The 16,557-nt window shown below is 45.1% G+C and overlaps 1 protein-coding gene across 1 annotated transcript in view; it reads left to right on the plus strand.

The window, feature by feature from the left end:
• Nucleotides 1–16,557, plus strand: part of LOC308280311 (uncharacterized protein) — a gene marked incomplete at both ends in the record, with an annotated part of 93,273 nt that overhangs the window by 55,646 nt on the left and 21,070 nt on the right. Inside the window, 11 exons of the mRNA XM_080720573.1 lie at nucleotides 654–707; nucleotides 2,550–2,594; nucleotides 5,249–5,362; nucleotides 12,131–12,178; nucleotides 12,274–12,300; nucleotides 12,690–12,788; nucleotides 12,872–12,907; nucleotides 15,059–15,145; nucleotides 15,786–15,818; nucleotides 16,036–16,071; nucleotides 16,181–16,240. Coding sequence (XP_080576699.1) covers nucleotides 654–707; nucleotides 2,550–2,594; nucleotides 5,249–5,362; nucleotides 12,131–12,178; nucleotides 12,274–12,300; nucleotides 12,690–12,788; nucleotides 12,872–12,907; nucleotides 15,059–15,145; nucleotides 15,786–15,818; nucleotides 16,036–16,071; nucleotides 16,181–16,240 — 639 coding nt within the window. The remainder of the gene's footprint in view (nucleotides 1–653; nucleotides 708–2,549; nucleotides 2,595–5,248; nucleotides 5,363–12,130; nucleotides 12,179–12,273; nucleotides 12,301–12,689; nucleotides 12,789–12,871; nucleotides 12,908–15,058; nucleotides 15,146–15,785; nucleotides 15,819–16,035; nucleotides 16,072–16,180; nucleotides 16,241–16,557) is intronic.

Raw genomic sequence — 16,557 nt, forward strand, 5'->3', positions numbered from 1 at the left:
CGTTTGTGAACCTGGATTACATGATGTTATGTATGTGTATGTTGTATGTGTTATGTATATGTATGTGTTAGAACACAAACCTAATTGACTGACAGAATGGGTAAAAATCCTGCTCAATAACTGCGTTGAACATCTCAGCTGTGCTTTCTAATGCTTTTAAATCATTTTCTTAAAATGGCAAAAAGCACCATACAGTCAGTTTGGTGTAGCATATTGCAGGTTACGCCCATGCCAAATAACTTGACACATTCTCACTGTCAGTTCGTAGAATGGTGAGTTGGTGACAAAAATGTTGTGTCACCTATTTGATTCAACCCTGTGGCCCGTTAGAGGCAAACCTGTCACATTGATTTTCAGCGTTCGTGGTAGTCCCACCGACTTCAATGCGGAAGCGTCGCCCTCACTCCCAACTCGTAATAGGTCAGCTAAAACATTGAAAACAAGGCAGGGGCCCCCAGATCAATACAATCCCACTGTTATACTAATTAATAAACAGCCATCAATCAGCTGAAAGCTAGCTATAAGGTGAGGCATTTCAGACATTCAAGCACTCATTGGTTATGGTGTCATTTGCACTGGGGGACCATCATCAATCAATGATTAACAGATGTAGGAAACACTGTCCATTTCTTTATATCTGTCTTCTGTTTCAGGGGCCTCCAGGTCCCCCTGGACGGGTGGGACCACCTGGGCCCGCTGGAGCCAAGGTGAGACTGCTGAACACACACACACACACACACACACACACACGCATACACGTATGTGCGTGCGTACGTATGCACGTACACAAGAGGACTTGTAAAGCAAAATGTTGATCTATGATTGAATCTGGTTGAAAAGTCTGTATCCGCATTCAAGCATTCAACATCTCTTAAAGCTGTATATATATGAAGATGCATGAAGTGTGTTAGTTGCTGTACATTACCGTATTTATCTTCTGCCGCTTGAAAGGACCACCAATTGGGAAATCTGAAATCATAAATGTGTAAAGTGTACGGTGCAAAGCAAGCAAAGGATCTTGAGGTCATCATGTCACCTCAGTTTCACACCAGAAGTTGATTTCATCATATTCTTTCAACCAGGTTTTTCAACCTTTTTCATTTCAGTGACCCCTCCCCAGTTTGATATGCAGTAGACGACATGGCACCCAATTTGATTTAGATTTTTTATCTCTGAGACCTATTGGTCTCAGAAATATTGGTCTATTTGGTCCTAACTATCAATCATTTATCTGGGGACCCCCTGAAGGACCCTTGGGGGTCCCTGGAGCCAACATTGGGAAGCATGCTTTCAACTTAAAGGAGCTATAGTCAACCTTTTCTTGAAAAACGGACGCTAAAATAAAAATGTTTCGAAAATATTTTAGAAAAAAGATTAAGCTTCATACATGTGTTTCTATTAATAAATGACCACAAAAAGCATAAAATAATGATAAAATAATCATTTTGGCCATGTCAGACTGACATGGCCAGTTTACATTCCTCTTCTATGGATTGATAAGGGATGTAAACAAAGTCGGCCCTACAATGGCCAAAATGATTATTTTATCATTATTCTATGCTTTGTGTGGTCATTTTTGAATAGAAACACATATGAAGCTTATTTTCTCATAAAACATTTTCGAAACATTATTTTTGGAGCTGTGTGAAGCACAGGCTCCCTATACGTGGCTGTGTGGGTCTGTGTGTGTGTGTGTCTGTGTGTGTGTCTGTGTGTATGTAGCCTGAACTTCCTAAACTTCGGCACGCCACTAGTCCCACAGTTTTGCCACCACACACTCGCGCCATATGTCAAATCGACCGGCTTACTCGGGAATCGTGGGCTATTACTTTTCTAAGAGAAAGGTTCTATAGTTTAATTGATATTAATTTATTAGTGAATTAATTTTCCCCATTGACTTAGAATGGGAATCGCAAAAACTCACATTCAATTATTTGTCTCTCGCAAACCACAGGGGCTACAGTTTCAAGACTTGGAGAGGAGGTTCATAATGATTTCAAGGATTAAATAAAAAATAATTGTGTCATTTGGCCTCATGGTGGCGCTATAACACCCCACTTTACGTTTTGGCCTGTAACTCTTGAACCGTAGGTCGGAAAATTAAAAATATTTTTTCCCTGGATTCCTTGGGTCATGACGCATCTCCCCATATAGGCCACGCCCATTTGCGCCATGATAGATTTTCCGCCATCTTGAATTTTCTCCAAAACACACTTTTTGCTCCTTTTCCTACATATTTTCTTCAAATGTCACAAAAATCGGTACACATGATCCACACACACACACACACACACACACACACACACACACACACACACACACACACACACACACACACACACACACACACAGCTCCACTTCACACGGGTGTGATTTTTTATTTTAGCATCTGTTTTTCAAGAAAAAGTTGACTATATAGCTCCTTTAACCTGTGTTTTACCGCTTAACTTCTTACTCAGCTGACTCCTAATCATTTTGTCAGGGAAACAAATGATTAAAATGTGTTATAAACCTCTCTCTTCCATCTTTCGTTTCTTCCATTCCTCCAGGGTGACTGTGGGGACCTTGGCCTTCCTGGATCTCCGGGAGAGAAGGTGAGTTTTACAATCATCCCAGGTGGACTCATTTCATAGTATTGTCTGTCTTCAAGCTGAACATGAATAACAGGAATCTGATGGATTAAATGCCCTAAATCAAGGGTCTTCAACAGGGGGTCCTCGGAGTTACTACAGGGGGGCCTCCAAATCTTTGTGTGATAGAAACTTTTTTTTCTCCTCTTTTATATGAACCACTTGAACCCTAGTGTCCATATTCTGAGAACTTTAGCCAAAAATAGCAGATCTACAAGCTCACAACGCCTCGCGCTGCGAGGCGTTGTGAGCTTGTAGATCGACTATTTTCGGCAAAGAGGTTTGGTATAGAGGGGGAAAAAAGAGCACACCAAGTACAGAGTGAAAGGTCCAGTGTATTATGTATTGACGGTTCAAGTGGTTAAATATCTGAAAACACAAATTGACATGAATCCAAAATGCACTGATGATTGTTCTGTCAAAACGATGAAACTATATGGAATCTATGAACAGGTTGTGGGGGTCCCTGCTTCATCTCTCTCTCTCAACTAAGGGGTCCTTGGCCTGAAAACGTTGAAGACCCCTAACCCTAAAATGCACATCTTGTGCATTTACTGTAAATCGAAAAAATCGATTTAGTGGTCCAACGGATTTCTTTCCTTGATATCTGCCTTCCTCTAGCAAGACTCATCTGGCTCCAACTTTTTCACCGGCCTCCTGTCTTACTTTACTCCTGGTACTCCTGCGTGCAATGGGGAACAGGTATTGGGTTTCTGCTTTGGTTTGGTTTCCATTTCGATATCTTCTGTGCCGTTTCTATCTCCTTACTAACAGGCACGTGCACACATAGACATCAAAGGGGGCTTGAGCCCCTGCCCTTTTAATCCGTCTGTAAAAAGTGCCCTCTCCAGACCATGAATGCAGTTTTTTTCACTATGTTGAAAGAAATTCAAAGCCCCCCCCCCCTTTTCATAACTACCTGAAGGCAGCATTCAAGAGAACTGCCTTGTCCAAACTCTCCTAAACTTGAATGCAGCATCTTATGTTGAAAGAATTGCCCTCTCTGTGTAGAAATCCATGCCGTACGCCACCTCTCCAGTATTGCCTTTTTTATGCTTAGTTTAGTGTGGTATCAAGTACCGAAAATAGCCGACCTCCAAGCTCACAACGCGTGACGCGTTGTGAGCTTGGAGGTCGGCTATTTTCAATACTTTCACCAAAAGGCCCTTTTAGAAATTTCAGCCCCTGCCTCTCTAACATTCTCTGCACGTCCCTGCTTACTAACCACCATTACAGCAACGTCATAGACTCTCTGTTCTGTCCTTTCTCCTTGTTATCAATGCATCCTGATGGCTCTGTTTCAGTGAGTGTTTACATGCACACTAATACACTGATTACCCTGAATAATCAGGAAAAGACAACAAGTCTATTAATGCATAGGTTTCTCTGTAAACACATGTAAATAGTTGTGAAGATGTTATTGCGACCGTAGGTCGCAGTTTACTGTCAGAACCGGCACATCTTGTCCATCTTGACGTAGGGGTGACACCTGACACTGTGGTTCCCCTGACACATCACTGTGACATCACAGGTGACATCACAGTGATGTCAGATACTCAGAGCAGGGATCTCCATATATGGGCATAAACAGGTGACATCACAGTGGTGTGGCTGGTTCAGACAGGGATGTCCATGTATGGGCATAAAAGCTCACAGCTTGTAGATCTGCTATTTTTGAAAAGTCGTGAGAATGTGTACAAATCGTTGAATACATGTATTTTTTGAGCGAACATTTGTTACTCTAATTTTCTGGGGGTCCTTGGAACTAAATATTTTGAGATGGGGTGCGACACCCCTGCATGCATGATGCAAATAGTCACACCCAAAAACCTGCACACACATACTGTAAGGGCACTACAGCAGTGTCACGGCAGTGCCATAACTTGGTGACCATTGTTCTGATCAGCGCAATATAGGATTGGATATAAAGGCTGCATAGCGGCCTGAACATCTAGTAGTACACATTGACTTGCGTTTAGTTTCGTGCAGAGGGCTTGGTTGCATTGATTGTAATGTTTGTCATCCCTGCTTTGAGTGTTTTCATGATACCATCTGTTATTATTTGCACGCTTCCACGACTACATTGTCTTGACTTCACTCTGAAATCTAACCTCTACACCAGCTCTCTGCCATATGTGCTTGTTTTGTGTTCAACCGATTCACCGTTCACTCAGAAGACAGCAATGATTCTGCACAAACGCACAATCTTCACCGTTCACTTAATCATCTGTGAAGACAGCAATATTACGTCACTGTCGGTCAGAAACCTCATATCTCCAAGTTTCAAATGTGTATGTTTCTTTTGATTAATTAAAGTCCTACTTCATCATACAAAAGTGTTGCACAAAAGTTGTGAAAATAGCAGATCTACAAGCACACAACGCCTCGCGGTGCGAGGCGTTGTGTTCTGGTAGATCGGCTATTTTCACTAGTTTAAATAGTTTTTTAACATGATAAATACAAAACGAAAGGTTTTGGACATACAAGGTTTCCACCCGAAGGACGTCGATAACCAGGTTGATTTATTCTGCATGACATGCAACACACTCTGTTTTCTCGTCCTATGTTGTTTTGTGTTTTGTTTTGTCACCCTCATGCGTCTTTCTGCCTGAGCTCAGGGTGGTCAGGGTACCTCAGGACAACCAGGTACCCCAGGGGAGGAGGGGCGTTACGGGCTGCCAGGACCCATGGGACCTACGGGACCCCCCGGACCACCTGGGAATGGAGGCTTTGTAAGTACTGGTTAAACATTCAAAAAGTACTAATCCTTGATACAGAGTCACAAGTGGCGTTTCCATAAAGCCTCGTAATGCGCATTAAGCCTTTTTCACTTAAATCTTTTTATGGAAACACTTCAAAATTCGAATAAACTTTCATTATCCGCAAAAACCTTTATCCGCTTGGAGGAGGTGGAATTTGAGGCTTTATCGAATAGACTAAATGCGCATTTGTGAATGGAAACGGGTCAGACAATAAATGCGAATAGATTATGACATTCTGGGTCCATATCGTCCTCCAACTTAACACTTTCCCCTGCCGCTTAACGTCCATTGTATAGCGTTAAAGCCCACAAAACAAACCGTTGTTTGTTACACACAGAGTGACACGGACCGCGTGTAAATTCCTCACGGAGTCAAGCCATCCGTGGCTAACCCTTCCTCATCACACGGTGGTGCGTGCCAAAAGTGGCCGATCTACAAGCTCACAGCAGCTCGCATCCGCGTCTCTGCGCCGCGCTGTGAGCTTGCAGATCGGCCACCTTCCAGAGGACGCTGAAACTTGCAGGATGACGATCGAGTCACTCACAGCAGTCAGACGTGCAGTGCTCAGGTCTGGTTCGGTCTGAAAAAATCAGCCCGATCAACTCATGCGACCGTCGCTAATTCGAATGACACCCGCAAATGGAAACAGGCTAAATTCGCTTCGTCTTAATGCGAATTTATGATAATTCGCTTCCTATTTTCAAATTGGCTTATGGAAACATGGCTACAGACATATATAATTAATCTAATGGACAGTTGTTGCTCGGTTATATACCTGATGTTTTCATTATAGATGACTGATGTCATAGTACTGACCTCATACTGTATAGTGGTTCTCAACCTGTGGGTCGGGACCCCCAAGGGGGCAGGGCCGTTTTTAGCTATAGGCGGTATAGGCGGTCGCCTAGAGCGCCGATCTCAAGGGGGCGCCTGCCGAAAGTGTTTATTTTTATTTTTTTATATTATAAAAAAGAAAAAGAAAAAAACAATACCTCTATTGGTATTATCTCACCAATATGACCTAGTTGCTTATATGTGGGTCAATTTTCTTTTACCAATCATAAAAACTCGAGCTCTCAGTGTCTGCACTCTGCAGCCTGCTGCCTGCCTGTGCACTCACTCGAGTCGGCTCGGCCGTAACAGGGCGAGGTGAATGAGATTGGTACTACCCCCGCCCCTGCACTCTTCATCAAAGGGGGCGCCGCACAGCACAGGGCTGGGAGCTTGAAGTGAAGCGTCACTGTTTTGTAAAGTTACTAATAATTAGGCCTACCAGTGCCCTGGAATCGCAACGGATTTATCTTGTTGTTCATTAGTATGTGAATTGCCTGCCCTGAAGCATCGACGGTTGGGTAAGTGATCTTACCCAACCCAAGGCTGGCTGGCTTGACATTTTTGCATCATGTTGTTGAACAGTTAATGATCCACCCAACCTGACCCAAAACGGGCAAAAATCACGCCAAAACCCGAGAAAATGTCATATCCAAACCGGCCCAAAACCGACTAAATTCAAAAAATCACGCACACGCGAAGGCGCATTCGAGAGAGCTCGCCTAGAGTGCCGATTAGACATGCTATGGCCCTGCAAGGGGGGTCCCCAAATTATTTTGCGGGGTCCCCAGATGATTAACTTAATGTGCAACATTGTTTTCTCACTCAACAGTAAACAAACCAACTTAAAGTGTATAGAGGGTATCTGCACATTTATAAAGTGACAATTTAAGCACGTTTTAATACCTTTAAAATGACAAATTAAACATTGGCCATCAAGTATCAGAGGCAGGAATTGTGAAAATAGCCGATCTACTGTGAGCATGTAGATCGGCTATTTTCACAACAGAACCGTGTTATACACATAGAGGGTATGCACGTCCACTGGGACGTGGGACCTGCCCATAGAGTTATAATAAGAATAGAGAGGGCAACGGATATCCCCGCCCGTCCACTTGCATTGAGTTGCTCTCCCAGCGCATGAAGCGTACTTCCGCGTTTGAGACGCCTCTGAAACGTGACGTAGTGGGGCTACTAGCTTCTGAGCCAATCGCGGCGGTCAGGGCGTGGTCTGGGAGCGAGAAACAGGGAGGCGGGAGTAGGGGGGGGGGGGCTATCTGCTTCAACTGAACTAACTGTTTGAATAGTAGCCCCAACTGCAGTACCTCAAACGGCCACCATGTACTTTTTGCTTCAAAGCGCCCCCAGGGTTCTGGGGGCTTGGACCTGCCCCCCTAATCTAGACTGAGTGGCAAAACACTGAGCAGCATGGAGTATTGGAGTTTGGAAGTGCTCGTTGCAAATCCCTCAACAGTCCTGCATACCACCTGTTTCTAAATTGCACATAACGCAGGAGGCAGCAGGATGTTGTGTTGTTGAAAACGAGTGCTTCCAAACTCTGACACTTGGAAAAATAATCCCTACAGAATGTCTTGACACCTAAGTAGCTCATAACATGCCTATGGTGGATTTTTATGAAACAAAAACTTTGAAGATAGAAAGAGCCAAGAGGATAATTCAAGCCTTCAGCACAGCCGCAATGTTGGTGAGTTTAACTTTGTTTAATACAATCAGAAAGGACATTTCTGTTTGGATGCATGGGCTTAGCCTCGCAACAGCCAGACTCCGAGAAAGGAAGCACATTGGTGATGACGTAGCTCGGGATGGCTTGCGAGGCTAGCATGGGCTGTCAATGGCAGAAATTACTTTTTTGCCACTCAGTAGGGGTTCCCACATAACTTCCAGCAACAGTGATGTCACGCGCATACCCTCTATTGTAATGCCTCAACTCTAGTACTAGTCAGGGTGGGGGGTCCCCATGCGGTTAAAATATGATCGTTTTGGGGGTCGCGGCAGGGCCGGATCTAAGCTTTAGTAGTAGGTGGGGCATGAAGAAATGCCAGAGGGGCGGGGCGAAAATTTTTGTAGGGGTCATAACGCCCGAAATACATAAAAACCTATGCATTTTGGCACTCTTATCTATCTATAAATGCGAGAAGTCTCTGCGTGTGTGTCTGTCTGTCTGTCTGTCTGTGTGTCTGTAATCCGCGTATCTCGAGAACCGTTCGTCCCACCGGCTTCAGATTCGGCACCCGCGTTCCCCGCCGCGGCACGGAGTGCAGTGCCGGGTCTCGACCCGACCCGACGCGCGGTTTTCCCGAACCGGCGCGAAACGTTCGGAATCTCCTTATGCGGTGTTGATTGTTGACATCAGGCTGTTCCGGAGGAAATCGGCGCTGACTCATTGTGACATCACTGCAGTGCCGGGCCTTGCCTCGACCTGACAGATATCGCAAGCACTGGGCATAAAAGGGACACAGACAGATCTCCATATATGGGCATATGGGCAGATACAGAGATCTCCCTATATGGGCATATATAGACAGATATCTCCGTATATGGGCATAAAAGGGACACAGACTGATACAGAGATCTCCATATATGGGCATATGGGCAGATACAGAGTATATGGGCAAGTATATGGGCAACCTATAACTCCATATATGGAGACATCTAGCTGCTGACATCAGTAAATCGGCGCAAGCGCTGACTCATTGTGACATCACTGCAGTGCCGGGCCTTGCCTCGACCCGACAGATATCTCCGTATATGGGCATAAAAGGGACACAGGCAGATATATGGGCATAAAAGGGACACAGGCAGATATATGGGCATAAAAGGGACAAATCGGCGCAAGCGCTGGGCATAAAAGGGACACAGACAGATATATGGGCATAAAAGGGACACAGACTGAGATCTCCATATATGGGCATATGGGCAGATACAGAGATCTCCCTATATGGGCATATATAGACAGATATCTCCGTATATGGGCATAAAAGGGACACAGACTGATACAGAGATCTCCATATATGGGCATATATAGACAGATATCTCCGTATATGGGCATAAAAGGGACACAGACTGATACAGAAATCTCCATATATGGGCATATGGGCATATGGGCAGATACAGAGATCTCCCTATATGGGCATATATAGACAGACAGACAGACAGATACAGAGATCTCCATGTATGGGCATAAAATGGACGCTTTATATGGGCATATCTCGAGAACCGTTCGTCCCACCGGCTTCAGATTCGGCACGCGCGTTCCCCGCCGCGGCACGGAGTGCAGTGCCGGGCCTCGACCCGACCCGACGCGCGGTTTTCCCTAACCGGCGCGAAACGTTCGGAATCTCCTTATGCGGGCTGATTGTTGACATCAGGCTGTTCCGGAGGAAATCGGCGCAAGCGCTGACTCATTGTGACATCACATCATAAAAGGCTCTGACATCACGTACGCCACATGAGTCAACAAAAAATCTCTGTGAGTGTGTATGTATGTATGTAATCCGCGTATCTCGAGAACCGTTTGTCCCACCGGCACGCGCGTTCTCCATATATGGGAATAAAATGAATGCCCGTATGCGGAGCTGATGTCTGACATCAGAGTTTTCCGCAACCGGTACTGTGTGTGCAGAGATCTTCATATATGGGCAAAAAAGCGACAGAGATCTCATATATGGGCATAAAATGGACGCAGATAAACAGATATCTCCATATATGGCATATATGGGCATACAATGGACGCAGAATCACAAAGATCTCCATATACGGGCATAAAAGGGACACAGACAGACAGATACAGAGATCTCCATATATGGGCATAAAATGGACGCAGATAGACAGATATCTCCATATATGGGCATATATGGGCATAAAATGGACCCAGAACTATAACTGCAGTGATCTCCATATATGGACATAAAATGGACGCCGACAGACAGACAGACAGATACAGATATCTCCATATATGGGCATAAATGGACACAGGCAGACAGATGGTCAAAACGGGTCCTATGAAAACAGGTATAATGGGGTTTGCATTAAAGGGCGGGGCATTCATTCCCTATTTACATTGTTCCGAGTTGGCCAGGTCGCCGACTAGACGCTGGGCCGCCCAAAGGGCGGCCCAGCTTCTAGTACCTATAACACACAATACAAACAGAGAGGACCAGGTGTTGCCTTTTGTCTGTCCTCTACCCTGAAACAAAGCAAAGCAGCATGTACTGTATCTATTAGGCATCTAGCTTGAGGCAACCCAAATGAACTAAAATCTTTGCTTCTGGGGGTCCCTGGAACAAAATATTTTGAGATGGGGTCTGTGGCCAAATACATATCATTTAGGGGGTCCTTGACATGACAAAGTTTGAGAACCACTGATTGAGGCAATATTTAGCTTGTCAGGGTGGTTGGAGCGCCTCAGTGAGGCCGCAAAGTTCATGTATAACCTCTCTTCCAGAGTAGAGAGAGACACTAGAAACTCTGCTGGAGAGACAAAACAAACTGCTGAATGAAATGAATTAGGAAAAAAAAGGACTCATGTCACTCTCAACTCAAAGGGACTATATGGCATTATTTGTGCAAGTGGTAAATACACCCACAGATGTGCTGAGTCTTTACATGCTGCTTGCTTGCTTTCATTCACAAGGTGCCCTTTTTTCACTTGAGCACCCCCTCCTCAAAATGTCTGTGCACGCCCCTGCATATTTTTCACTTGAGCACCCCCTCCTCAAAACGTCTGTACACGCCCCTGCATATTGTGGGATGTGTTTGTTAATTTCATTAAACGTGGGGTTCTTTGCAACCATTTTCAAGAAGAGTCCTGCAGAGAATTCCTGTTCATCATGTGAGCTTTCCAGAGTGCCACAAAGTGGGAGTTCATTAACTACAAGGAACTTTACTGAACTACACAAGGAACTTTACTGAACTACTTCTCCTATGGTTTTGCAGATAGTTGAAACCTATCCTCTGCGTTTTACCCATCCTGTAAGAACCAGGAGCAGTGAGATGTCATTCAGCTATGGCTATGGTCAACTTGATACAGTATTTTGTCATTCTAATTTACAAACAGTAGAGCAAACCTGTAGCCAGGCAGGTGCATAGAAAGAAGAAAAAGCTTCCTATTTGCAATTATGTGCCGTTATCGGCGACCGCTGCTGCGTTGCGAACGGCGACGCTTTCAGCTGGTGTTGCCGTGCTTGTGGAACTCAATTGGGGGTTAGGGTTTGGGTCGGGTTGAGGAGCAGCTGTACCCCGAGTCGACGACGGCTCGGAGCCTGCCTCTGGACTGACTGGAGCCGTAGCAGCAGTGCTACTCGCGTTGCGAGGTTTAGAAACCAGAAATCGACGCATATTGACCGAAAGAGCCAGAGAAAGAGAACAGAAGTTATAGTGAAACAAGCTGCAAGCACAACTAAAAAACAGACTGTTCTCTCGATTAGTTCCCTCTTAATGCGCTGGACAGCCTGGACAAAATTGAAGTTAGTTGTAACCAGAAGTGGTGCGTGCGAGACTTACTGCTGTTCCCTCCTACGCATCAGCGCATATCAGGGCGGAGCTGCTGGCCTGGAACATTATTATTTGTTTTACTTATTTTGAGGTGCAGAGAGAGGGAGAGAGATGGCATTGGCGATCAGAGTTTTTAAAATGTATATATAATGAAATGGTGTTGGTTTTGGTGGTGCGACAGCTGTAGCATAATATAAAAAAAAATAAAAAATAAAAAACATTTTTATTTTTTCATGCCATCTTGTTTGGTGGGGCAGACAGGGCATTTAGGGGGGCAATGCCCCCCCTTGCCTATGGGGAGATCCGGCCCCGGGTCGCGGCCTGAAAAGGTTGAGCACCACTGCATCAGTTCAACCCCTGTAACTGACATGCTTTCCCCTGCTCCTCCTACAGGATGAAGTCAACGGCGTGCCAGGCCTGAGAGGACCCTCAGGACCACAGGTGAGCAGATAACTCACACCCACCACAGTGTTGTGTCTCTGTCTCCACAGTCGTGGGGGCGCGCTGTGTAACGCTGTGCTTGTGTTCTGTTTCAGGGTCCGCCCGGTATTCCAGGCTTGCCAGTAAGTACTGCCGTGTTCATATGAGCGATTATACCTTTTCGAGCGGTGCTCCTGGAAAAGCCAACACCTGGCTTTGTCCTGTCATGAAACCGAAGGGAAAAACATGTAAAGAAATGGTCAGGGCTTAAGTAAACTGAAGTGTGGCCTACATAATGATATGGCCAAGATATGGCCTACATCTTGGCACAAACATCTCAAAGTTTCTCTAAATATACTATATCTAAGAAGGTTAGAGCCCACTGGCGAAATGTTAAGGTATGAGGAGGTTTCCACCGCGTAGCAACCATCTTATGTTTTCTACATTTTATAGTAGTAGTAGCATATTAGGATCATATTTTCGGCTTCTGTTACTTATAAATAATAATAATAATTATTATTATTTTCTGTAGGGAAGAGCTGGGTTCCCAGGTATCGCTGGACTGAAGGGAGCAGAGGGGTCAAGAGGGCCGATGGGGGCACCAGGGCTGGATGGATTCCCTGGACAATGGGTAGGAACATAGTCATTTATTTCTGTTTGTTTATTTACAAAACCATTCACAATTCATTAATAATTTCTCATTCTCTTCCATAGGGAGAAAAGGGAGATAGAGGAGATAAAGGAGATGCGGTGAGTCGCTGTTTCGTTTTGCCAATTGATTTCAACCTTCCAGAATGAATCTTCTGTTTAAGGGCTTCTGTTCTCCAAAGCGTGTCAGACACCATTACAGCATTAAAACAATTGGAGATCCCGGGCCTGTTTCATGAAGGCAGAATTAGCTAATCCAGTGGTTCTCAACCTGTGGGTCAGGACCCCCAGGGGGGGGTCCCCAAATTATTTTGGTGGTTCCCCAGATGATGAACTTAATGTGCAACATTGTTTTCTCACTCAACTGTAAGCAAAACAACATAATGTTTAAGTGTATAGAGGGTATCTATACATTTTTAAAGTGATAATTTAAGGACTTTTTAATACCTCTAAAATGACCAATATTATAGGCAGAAATTGTGAAAATTGTGACATGCTCACAACGCGAGACGTTGTGAGCATGTAGATCGGCTATTTTCACAATAGAACCATGTTATACAAAATGTAATGCCTCAACTCTTAGTGCTCGTCGGGGTGGGGGGTCCCCAGTTAAAATATGATTATTTTGGGGGTCGCGGCCTGAAAAGGTTGAGAACCACTGAGATAATCCAGGATGTAAACCAAATCCAGGTTTTCCAAAGCCTCCTCCGCATAGCCTGGTTTATTCGTTCCACTAACACCAAGCCAGGCTTAGAGGGAGCGACTTTGGCGAGCCAGGATCGGGATCGTAAAGCCTGGCTGAATGCGCGTTCATGTATTCTTTGAAAAGCCCATGCCGCCGAGCACCGATTCCTTGATCGTGACCAATCATGGAACCAAACAGAGTGGGTTTCTTCCGCCAGGATAGCTGATAAATCCAGGCTAAATCCTTAATCTAGGTTTTGTGAAACACCTAGCCTTGGACCAAGACTGTCAGAGATCGCTTTGATCAATTCTGACTTTGACACTTCGACAAAATCGCCCCTGGAATTCCATGGTTAATGCCGGTATAACGTGTACCGTAAATACATAAATCGTTCTATAAAGAGGTGTTTTAAGAGGTATATTATAGCAATCTGTGCTGGAAATTGTGGTGCAGCAGATGAAATGAGGAAATACAATTCAGGCACAGTGTCCATTTGGATGAATTGTCCGAGGCTACTTGGTATTATGAGTTGTAAGTTACATTTCGTCGTTGGCTATTTTATATGTAAGTTGTACTACCTTTGAAATAAATGGTTTCATCTCTAAACACCCCCTCCACCCTACTGTTTCCCCTCTAGTTCTATCACCAAAAAGCTACCCTATGGACAAAATATTAAACAGCTGAAAAATACCAGAAGAGAATTTATAAGGCATTATCGGAGGGTCTCACTGTGACATTTCCCTTTCAGTGGTACTTGGTAATAGGAATAGTCTCTTTTGCTTTTCGTTGTTGTCGGGTGGAAACATTGTATGTCCAAATAGTGAAAATAGCTGATCTACAAGCACACCACGCCTCGCGCCGCGAGGGCATTGTGTGCTTGCAGTAGAGGTCTTCACGGGTCAAAAAAAACGAAACGAAATTGAAATGGACCGTCAAATTCCGTCCGATTCCGACCTGTTCCGAAATAATAATCAAATTACAAAACCAAACCCAAGTGGCCCCGTAACGGTCTCGTCCGATTCCGTCCCGTTCCGACATTCTTTCTTTTTTTACAGACCGAAACCTGTGACATGTTGTCCCGAAATCCTTTTATTTCCGAGGTTCCGAGAGACCTGACCATTTAATCATTATCAAAATCCCCTTTCATGTACCGAGATCCCTCACTCACGGCAGCTGTGCGGCGTGCGCTGTTAACTGATTGACAGGCAGAAGAATGCTGCCAAGGAATCTATCCACCTCTTTCCGCGGGAATTTGCTGGGGAATTTTTTGCACCACACTTCCGGTTAACAGCAGACATACAAGCTCACGTCACGTCGCAGATGCAGCCGGTGTGAGCTTGTAGATCACACTCGGCTGCGGCGCCGGAAGCTCCGTGCAACTTCTGCACAATGCACGATGGGATGTTGGAAAGTTGTGGATATTAACAAATATCGAAACAAATGCCAGGGATAAAGGAATACTTTTAGGCTATTTTCTATCAACAGAGGTAAGTCATTTTCGGTTTGTTTGTCATGGTTTCTGCCCCGACAGTGACGTTTTCCTCTTGTGTTCATCATTACTGCTGTAGGGTTTGCCAGGACGGGATGGAGGACAACCAGGACCCCCTGGCCCCCCGGGGCCTCCAGGGGAGGTCACTCACCAGGCGGCGGGCGATGTGAGTTGGACGTCACGGGGCAGAGCGTGTGACGCCTGAACCTGTTTCAGAGATTACAATTCATGCTAGCCTCTGATTGTGTCTCATTCAGCTTTATTGTCACACCACAGGTTTACAGATTAAGTAAAAGTAAAAAAGTGGGTGAAGTTCGTTTTTTTGTGTGCAAGTTCTATCGTCTCACTCACGCACTCACAACGCACGCACGGTCACACGCACCCATGCACGCACGCACTAGAGTTCTCAACAGGCTTGAAAATTAAGGCCTGGCCCTAACTGGGCCCTAACTGGGCCGGCCCGAGGCCCTACTCGGCCTGACTAGTTAGCATACATTTTAGGCCCTACCCGGCCCGAAAACGTCGGGTCGGGTATGGTCGTGTTTGGGCAGAATTTGTGAACTCACGCACGCACGCACGCACGCACGCAACCACGCACTCACTCACTCACGCACTCACTCACTCACGCATTCTCTTATTCACTCGCCGACTCCAGTATTCACTCACTGACCCTTATCACTCGTTTCCTTTCAGTTATGCACATACTGTAGCTGCTAACAATTGCTTACTTGTTGACTCGTTTAACAATTGCTTGTTGACTCGTTTTAGTTTCCACTACTAACTGACCTAACTTTGTTCCGCCGTAGTATAACGACGTGTTTGGGAACGACGAGTGGCAGGTAAGTGCATTCGCCCTCCGGCCTGTTAACCACTCAATACAGCCCAAATCGATTTTATTATATTATTAATTTAGTTAGTATGTTGAAACATACATAAAGCGTATTTTCCCCCTGGTATGGGTATGGGCTATGTTACCGTGTGAAGAGTTCATACTAATACTAATGCATAAACAGTGAGGATGTGTCTTTCTCATGTGGGTTTTGTTTTGTTATCAAGGGACTCCCGGGTGCTCCTGGAAGAGCTGGATTTCCAGTACGTAATATTATGCTTATCTGTTTGACTGAAAACTCAACTGGAAAGAAAAAAAATCATGAAAACCTACGATTTGACTCAAATTAAAGGTATGTTTGTTTTGATACAGGGGCCCATGGGACCCAAGGGAGACGCAGGGGAGAGTGGGCCTCCTGGTCCTACTGCACAGGTAGGTCCATTTATTGCAGGGTTCCCCAATAGGCGGCCCGCGGGCCATTTGCGGCCCGCGGGGGGCTACTGTCTGGCCCACACCAACCCCAGTAATAATGGTGGTATAAGAGCAGCAACAACACTAGTATATCGTCGTTGTCGGGTTTGAAATCTCGTATCTCCAAATGTGTACGTTCTTTCGCAAATCATACAAGGCCGTCGCACAAAAGTAGTGAAAACAGCAGATCTACAAGCACACAACGCCTCGCGGTGCGAGGCGTTGTGTGCTTGTAGATCGGCTGTTTTCACTAGTTTAAATACTTTTTAAAATGATAA

The sequence above is a fragment of the Nannobrachium achirus genome, assembly GCF_963921795.1.
Source record: "Nannobrachium achirus genome assembly, chromosome: 24".
NCBI lineage: Eukaryota > Metazoa > Chordata > Actinopteri > Myctophiformes > Myctophidae > Nannobrachium > Nannobrachium achirus.